Genomic DNA, 8,244 nt, shown 5'->3' on the forward strand with positions numbered 1-8,244 from the left:
AATGATGACACGCGGTAGTGCGTCGAGGATTGGCAATCAGTGCAGCGAAACAACGATGGATGATGCCCTCCGCGCTTAATGTTCTCGCTCGCACTTTCATATGGAAGTTAAGAAGAAGAAAAAATAAACACACACATGGTCTAGTTATCAGAATGGTATATAAACACGGTGATCGAGTGCAAGAAGGAAAAAGGCAGAATGCATAACTGTCGACGTGATCTTGGCGCAATCGGATGCGCTGGCGTCGCGTCGCATGAGACATGCTACCGCGCGCGAAGGAAAAACAAAGCAAAACAACCCACCACGGTGGTCGGATAAACAACAAATAGACCTCTTGTATATGTTTCTGGAACAGCTCGTTTTTCTCCATTTTTTTTTTCTTTTTTTTCCTTCTTAACAATATCGCAATCTCGGCTAATTCTCGCTCACTCTCTCCCGCGGGTACCACCGCCATCGTTCTCTTCGAGACACTCTGACCATAGCACTTTGTGTGCAATTGCATGCTCTTTTGCCATCCGCATGATGGTAATTGTTTGATTTTGCAAAACTTGATTACTTGGCATCTCTTTGGAACGACGATCTCTTCTCGCGGCACAACATGGCTCACCTCCCCCCGCAGCAGCATCATCTCAGTTTGCTGCTGCTGGTAGAGTCTTGGCGTATTAATGATAATGCGGTATGTAATGTTAACATACTTACATAGATGAAGAGAAAATGCGCGCGCACACACACTTCTTGCACAAGTTTTGCAACAATAAAGGCATGGGACGAAAAAGTCTCCACTTTATTAGGTCAAGGTCGGGAAGATCACATCACCTGATTGCCACAGTGACTGATTCCACAATGCAGATCATTTTGCGCACATTATGTTATACTCTCTTTATGCAATATGTATGTATGTATATAATAAATGAAAGGGAGAAAAACTGCAAAAATCCCGAGAGTGAAACCTTTTGCAGTTTTCCACGCTCGAACTTTCTCCCTGCGTATAAGCATGCACACGATAGTCCAGCAAGAGTGATCATCATCGAGTGATCATGTGCAAGACATAGAATTCTTAGTGTATAGAATAGCACCCACGAGAGAGAGAGAGAGAAATTAACATAGAAATGTCCTCATATTCCCATTGCACACGCTACTGCACACTGATCATGTTGGGATATATGTACTGTACGTAGCTATATATGCATTTTGTATATAATATCACATTGAAAGTGAATGAGATAGTGGGATGGGCAAAATGGGCGACATGACAATGTACCCATGGCGTAAATAAACTATTTTATAAGCGATAATTTCTAATATAGAATCTCTTTCACCACTTCCTGCTACACAAATTATACGTGCGGGCACAAAATGTACAAGAAAATTGTATTTGTCCCCACACCAGGAAGTTCACTATAATGTCGTATCAATAATGCCTTCTACATTGGCGAAAACATGCAGGAGTCGTGAGAGAAATCACGTCAAGATGTGCGTACATAAAGGCCTGGCCATACTTCAGCGTCAAAAGACGTTGTTCGTTGTTTTTTCTCACTTGCTCTTTGTCAAATTGTATTGCGCTGTCACTGTCAAACAAGAAACGCGGTTTCTATGTAATATAACCGCCTTTCTTGTGTGACAGTGACAGCGCGATACAATTTGACAAGGAGCAAGTGAGAAAAAACAACGAACAGCGTCTTTTGACGCTGAAGTATGGTTAAGCTTTAATGCACAAACTTTCCTTATTGACTTATCAACACGATTAATTACTCAAGCAAAATTTTCTAAATGAATTTCTAAATTTTATCTTGTTTACACTAAGCTATATTATGTGTACTTAAGACTTTACTTGATCTAGAGAAGAGAGATAGTGATCTCAACGCAATCATGCATTAAAAAATCTAAAGAGCATCAGTTCATTAAAGCCTTGATTCAGTTTTCAGTTTTTGTCAATTTTCTGCCAGTTATGTCAGTTTTAATATTTTATTTAATTTTCTAATATTTTTCTAAAATACTGCCAATTTTGTAAAATTCTGCATTTTGTTTTCTTTATTTCCATTTACAAATTCTTGACTATTTTTTTAAATAAATTTTTAATCATTTTTTTTCCTATTTTTACAATTATTTTGAGTTTTGTTAATTTTCTTAAATTGTTCAATGTTTTCTGTCAATTGTGTTAATTTTTCAATATTTCTTTTTATTTTCTATCAGCTCTGTCGAATTTCCGTTTTTTTTTTATAATTTCCACCAGTTTTAACAATTTTCTTAATGTTTTTGTACCTTTATGATATTTCCTTTTCTACAAAATTTGTCAATTTTGATAATTTCTGCCAACCTTTGTAAAGTTTTTACCGTTTTTGACATTTCTTAACATTTTTTTTAGCATTTTAACAATTGTCGATTTTTTCCCAATTTTTCAAATTGTCAGCCGTTCTTTTCAATTTTATACCTTTTCTGTTACTTTTTTGCCAATAATGTCACTTCTTTAACAAATTTTGTAAATTTTCTGTAACATTTTTGACAATTTTGTCAATTTTATACCTGTTTTGTCAATTTTCTACAATTTTTATACCAGCTTTGACAATTTTCTACAATATTTTGCTTTTAAATAAGAAAATATTCATGTCATAATTTTTCAATTTTCCACCAATCTTCCTGCCACTTTTTGCAATCTTTCACCGAGTTTAGTCTCAATGATAGACCCACTTTATGCTGACCTCTTTATATTGTCGTTGGATACATTACTGAGAGAGTTGATCTGTTGCCAACGCTCGGAAAAAATCACATTTCCTGTCTTCATATGAATGGCCTAAAAATTATTTAGAGCAGGAAATTTCCTATAAGAATTATCCATTTAGGCATCTTGCTTTCATTTTCAGGGCAAAGGGAAGCAATTGAAATTATTTTATTTAAAATATATATGACTCACTCTGTCCGACTCTTCTCTATTGTGAAATTGTTAGTCATGTAGTTAATTTATGGAAATGATGAGACTTTTCTTTTTGACGGAACCTGACCTAATCCACACTGAAAGAAAATTGGTCATGTGACTTAAATTAGCCCCACTCATCCCTATCTTATTGAGATTTTGTAATTAATTGCTTAATCTTGAAAGAAATCTAAATTCAGATTAAAAGTGAAAAGACATCTCGGCTTTTCTTGGGAAGTTTTTTTTTTTATTTTTAAATTAATTCAACATGCTCATCATGCCTTCATCAAGAATGCTATCAAGAAGCAAAGGGAAAGTTCCAATAATGAGCTCTGTAGAGAAAATTTGCATTTTCTCTTTGAATATATATTGGCTGATGATTTGTTTCATCGAAACCAAGAAGATTATCTTTGGAGAATTCTTAAAATTCCATGTTTCTATAATTACATTGAAGATTTTTTTTTGTTAGACAGGGTGGGTGGTAAATCACCCCACATTCTTCTTCTTTTGCGTGCATAAACCCTGGCATTGATGGGATTACGTTGGTGTGTGTGTCTGTGTGGCATAAAAAAGGGGAAGATTATCTCATGGTCTGATGGACCATCGTGGAATGTTTGAATAATATTTACATCACAAATATGGAGTTGTTTTTGTTAAATATTGAAAACTTCAAAGCTTTGTTGCCACTCTGAAAGCTCCACTCTCCTCTTTCATCATCCCACGACTTTTCCTTCGCTCTATTTTCCACCAAATCCTGTGGAAATGTGCGGGGGTTGGTTGAGAAGGGGAGTGCGGGTGGTATTTTTCACAGTTATTTGGAAAAGAATGTTTGCTGGAGGAATTATAAATTATTTATTCAGAAAAGTTGAGGATGATTCCTTCTTCATCACATTTTGTGGTAAATATTGATACGCGTGGTCAGTGAGGTGCGCAATGTTCATTCCTTTTTCCACCCTATATAAGGACTATGCTAAGCATCAGGTGCAGTACAGAGTTATAGTTGAGCTCAGAGGAATAACACAGACAGTGGACGAGGTTGAGAAAATTTATTTTGTGAAACTTTTTACCACAATCCCCTTCGAACGTTCCTGTTTTTTGCAGTCATGGTGTCACAGAAGAGGTAATAAGGGAGCTTTTCTTTTTTTTTCCCTCCAAAAGTGCTTCAATTTCGTGTGACGTTGTATCTCTTTGAGAGAGCTTTATTGGGTTTTTTTTTTCTCTCATTCATGTAGCTCACTTTTGCCGCCAAATCTCAGCCTTATGCTGGCTATGTTGGTTGTCTTGGGGTGTGTGTCTTCAGTTTTTGCTCAAGTAACTTTCAGCCGAGATTGGAATGCCGGAAAGCGTGGCTTCGAATCTGTTCCCAGTGACTGTGGTGCTACAGTGCGAACCATCGTCACACTCTGTGGTGCCATTGCGGTTTGTATTTTCCTTCAAAAGGGGGTGGTTGTTTGAGGGTTGCAAATTCACGCAAAATTCTCGGAATTTTTGTAAAAAAAAAAGTAAAAATTGCATTTTGCAGAAAAACGCCCATCAATTGTCTATGTGTGAGATGAAATCCATCCTCCATGGTCTGCACGATGATGATGCATCAGGAAGTTTTCTCCTGCATAAATAAATTTTCTCAAGAATTTTTACGGAGCAGCAATAAGGCTCAAACACACACACGCTTTCCTACACACAAAAAAGTAAAATAAAATGCAGGAAATGGCTTTGATAAGGGATAAAAAAAATATGACGAAAATCTTTGGCAAATGATCAATGGACTATGAGAATGAAAATCCCTCTATATGTGTTGTCCACAGTCTGTAATTTAATAAAATAACTTGAGAATAGATTTGAAGAAAAAAAAGGTGAAATTTTCATTGAATAGCCCATTTTGTGCAATGATTTTCATGACACAATAATATTGATGACTTGGTGATTTTTTGGGGGTACCATTCATTCCCACAAATGCGTGACACGCACAAAGAATAAGGTGGAATTTACGAAGATTCATTCACAAGTCGAAAAAGAAGTCCCACATGAGACTCTCAGAGCACTTCATTATGATCTTGGTGTACCGAATGACTGGGAAGAAATACAGAGAGACCCGAAAAATGTTTATTTGTTCAACTAACGAATTCCTGAATTTCTAATTATATATACAGCATGCATATGTATATATATAGTATGTCTCTCACAGGCTCACAAGGCCGCAAGATCGATGATTTTTGCTCGAGGGTGATTCACTGAAAGATCATTTACTTATACATTCTCTCCTTCCACCCTGCCTTTAGTATGTAGTGTGAAACAGACCACGAAGCACTGGGGCGTGGTAGAAATTCCTCTCATGCCGTCTAAATGATCCCCGAAGAAGACTCAAAGTGCAAGAGCCAGAGAAACGATGGTGCCAGGATGTCTAGCGTGATCTTTTTTCAAATGCATCCTCACTCTACTCATTTTTTCATCTTCTTCTCATTCATATTTTGTGAGTTTTTTTTTTCATTCACAACTGCGGTCAGTTTTTTTTTCATATTTTTTTCTCTAAAAGCCAAAAGAGGACTCAACGTCCATAAAAGGTGTGAAACGAATCCTCCTCTTTGACTGGGTATCCTTGACCGCACACGCATCATCTCTTTTGGTCATTTCCTCAATTTAAAGTTAATTTAGGGGATTCACTAAATTACAATTCAATGACGCATTTCCTCCATTTGTGGATGTTGAGGATTGAATTGTCTGCTGGACCATAGGGCAGGTAATGGAGGATCCACGCGGGATAAATGATAAATGCATCTTGATGTTCTCAAAATGCTTATAAATTATCCTGGAATGGGATTGTTAAGAAGTTTAATTCGTTTGGTGTGAAATTTGGTTTATTTACTTTTGAATTTTGTATTTATATTACAGTTCATGGGTGAAGCAGATGCATTGAATATTTCTTTTGCAATAAACTTTAATAAAATAAAGTTTAAGTTTTAAAGTTTGGTTTTGTAAGGATCAATTCTATTTTTATTAATTTAGACTTCTTATTTTGTGTGGAATTCACTAGTCAGATGGTTTTAGGAATTCTTCATTTTTTTTCTTAAGGGGGGTCTCTTGGGAAATCTGTTAGAATTTACTCATTTTTAATGTTGTCATTTTTGGGGGTTTTTCTTAAACATGGTTTTCCGATGTTGGTTACATTTGAAGCCTAATTATTGAAGTGTAAGAAAATCACTTTTCGCCATTTTAAGTGCGACGCCATCTTGTGATTTTCCGACTTTTCCACAGAACTGCCCTAAAACACAAAGGTAGGTTTTTCTCAGGATCTACTGGATGGATTTTGATGGGGTAAAAAGCAAATGAAAGAGGACATACCCGTGCACATTTTGATGTACCAGAATTTTGAATTTCCATTCTGGGGCTGAGAAAAGTGGAAAAACGTCAAAAATATCTGAAAAAAATCACATTTTTCCACTTTTCTCAGCCCCAGAGTGGAAATTCAAAATTCTGGTACATCAAAATTTGCATTGGTATTTCCTCTTTCATTTGCTTTTGACCCCATCAAAATCCATCCAGTAGATCCTGAGGAAAACCTACCTTTGTGTTTTGAGGAAAATCCCAAGATGGCGTCGCATATAAGATGGCGGAAAGTGATTTTCTTACTCTTTAATGATAGGTCTTTAAATGTCACCAACACATGAAAACCGAATTTAAGAAAAACCCCAAGAAAAATTAAAATATTTAATTTCACCAGCTCTCAAAAGAGACCCCCCTTAAGCGAAACTTCAGATTTCTTAAGTCAGGCTGAATTGAAATAAATGTATATTTTTCGATGATTTTTACGAATTCCTATGCCTGAAGACAATCAAGAAAAATCCTTGAAAAATATTAATTTAACCCAATTCAGCCAAACTTAGAAATCTTAAGTTTCACGGTTTCACTTAAGAAAACTTAAGAACTCTCATTTTTCTTATGGAAATTTCTTTCTTATGAAATTTAAAGCTTTTCTTCAGAAATCCTAATTTTTTTTATAGAAACTTTAAAAGTCTTAAGCCTTCTTAAGAAATCTTAAGTTTTTCTTATTGAAACATTAGTAATCTCAAGCCTTAAAAAATCTTAAAACTGTCTAACTAGCGAATTTCACCCTTTGGTATAAAAAGTGAATTATATTTTTCATAACATTCAAATAAATTCGTTTAAGAAAGAATTTTTAGGGAATCTTTGATAAAATCTCAAGAATTTCGGTTGAAAATTGAATTTTCTGATTGATTTTAAAATTAAAATTCTTAAATTAAAAATAAAAAAATGGTCTCTACAATAAAAGGTCAATTTGAAGGTTTTCAGTCTTCTCAACTTACAAATTTCTTCTATAGTCAAATCGTTTGTTAGTCAAATCTTTAGTAAAACCAGGGGGTAATCGACTATGCCCAGAATGTACAGCGAGACTGCACCGCGAGTGGCAAGAGTGGCAAGAGTGGCAATGAAAAAGTGGCAGGAAGTGCACCGCGAGTGGCAAGAGTCGGATACCCCCTGAGTAAAACAAATGTTATACAAATTCAGCCATCAACCCCTTTGGACCAATTTAATAGAATATCAATGATTGCCTCTAGAGAATAAATAAAATTTATGCTGCGATAGTCTCTTTTAAGCTGCCTCAATTCATTTGAATCAGATTTTCGTTGTTGGCGATAAAATTACCATTTAAAGTGGTGAAGAAAAATTAATATAAATGTGTCAACATCTCATATTTTCACGCGCCCCACCGTGGAAGAGCATATGGATATATACGTGTGTCTCATATGGAAACCATATGGAAAAATATTGCACGGGTGTGGGGGTAAAAAATTTTGGGATTTGCACATTTTTGTAGCTGAAGAAGAAATCTTTATAAATTGAAGCTAATTTATACACATTACACATATACACGCGGGGAATCCCACCTAATGTGTCCAAAACCATTTTCTCTGCTTAAAGAATGCATACAATTTTTCATGATAATTCAGCTGTGTTGTGTAGAAGAGAGCGGAAGGATAATGAGATTTTCCTTTATACGCGTTTGTCTTGTTTCGGGGGACCACCTGTTGCATGCAAAGGGCCTCTAAAGCACATTTATTTCCTCTTCTTTTGGGATAATTGTCAACTTTGCCCATTGAAATGCGAGAAAAGGACACCCAAAAAGAAATTCTTCCTGCTTTTGACTTCGACAGCATATTATGTTTTTTTTTCATCCCTATCCTGTTGAATACACAAATTCATGCTCCAGGTAACGCAAGAGAACCAGAAGAGAATTAGCTGCAAAATCCTTCTGTGATGATTCGTCAACTTTCTTTTTTGTAACTGATCCCTCAACAGAGGTGTGTATACCACGT

The 8,244-nt window shown here is 35.7% G+C and overlaps 1 protein-coding gene across 1 annotated transcript; it reads left to right on the top strand.

Moving 5' to 3' along the window:
• The first annotated feature begins 3,805 nt into the window (after nucleotides 1-3,805).
• Nucleotides 3,806-4,764, top strand: LOC129786544 (adipokinetic hormone/corazonin-related peptide-like). The gene is made up of 3 exons (XM_055821638.1): nucleotides 3,806-4,031; nucleotides 4,144-4,330; nucleotides 4,434-4,764. Exons 1-3 carry the CDS (start codon nucleotides 4,015-4,017, stop codon nucleotides 4,527-4,529), a joined length of 300 nt encoding a protein of 99 aa, XP_055677613.1. The 5' UTR covers nucleotides 3,806-4,014; the 3' UTR covers nucleotides 4,530-4,764.
• Nucleotides 4,765-8,244: the final 3,480 nt, after the last annotated feature.

Source organism: Lutzomyia longipalpis, chromosome 1, assembly GCF_024334085.1.
Source record: "Lutzomyia longipalpis isolate SR_M1_2022 chromosome 1, ASM2433408v1".
NCBI classification, from domain to species: Eukaryota; Metazoa; Arthropoda; class Insecta; order Diptera; family Psychodidae; genus Lutzomyia; species Lutzomyia longipalpis.

Bases quoted from the DNA above. Each gene is read 5' to 3' on its own strand.
- LOC129786544 (XM_055821638.1), top strand. The intron at 4,331-4,433 runs GTTTGTATTTTC...TGCATTTTGCAG, and splicing joins CACTCTGTGGTGCCATTGCG to AAAAACGCCCATCAATTGTC.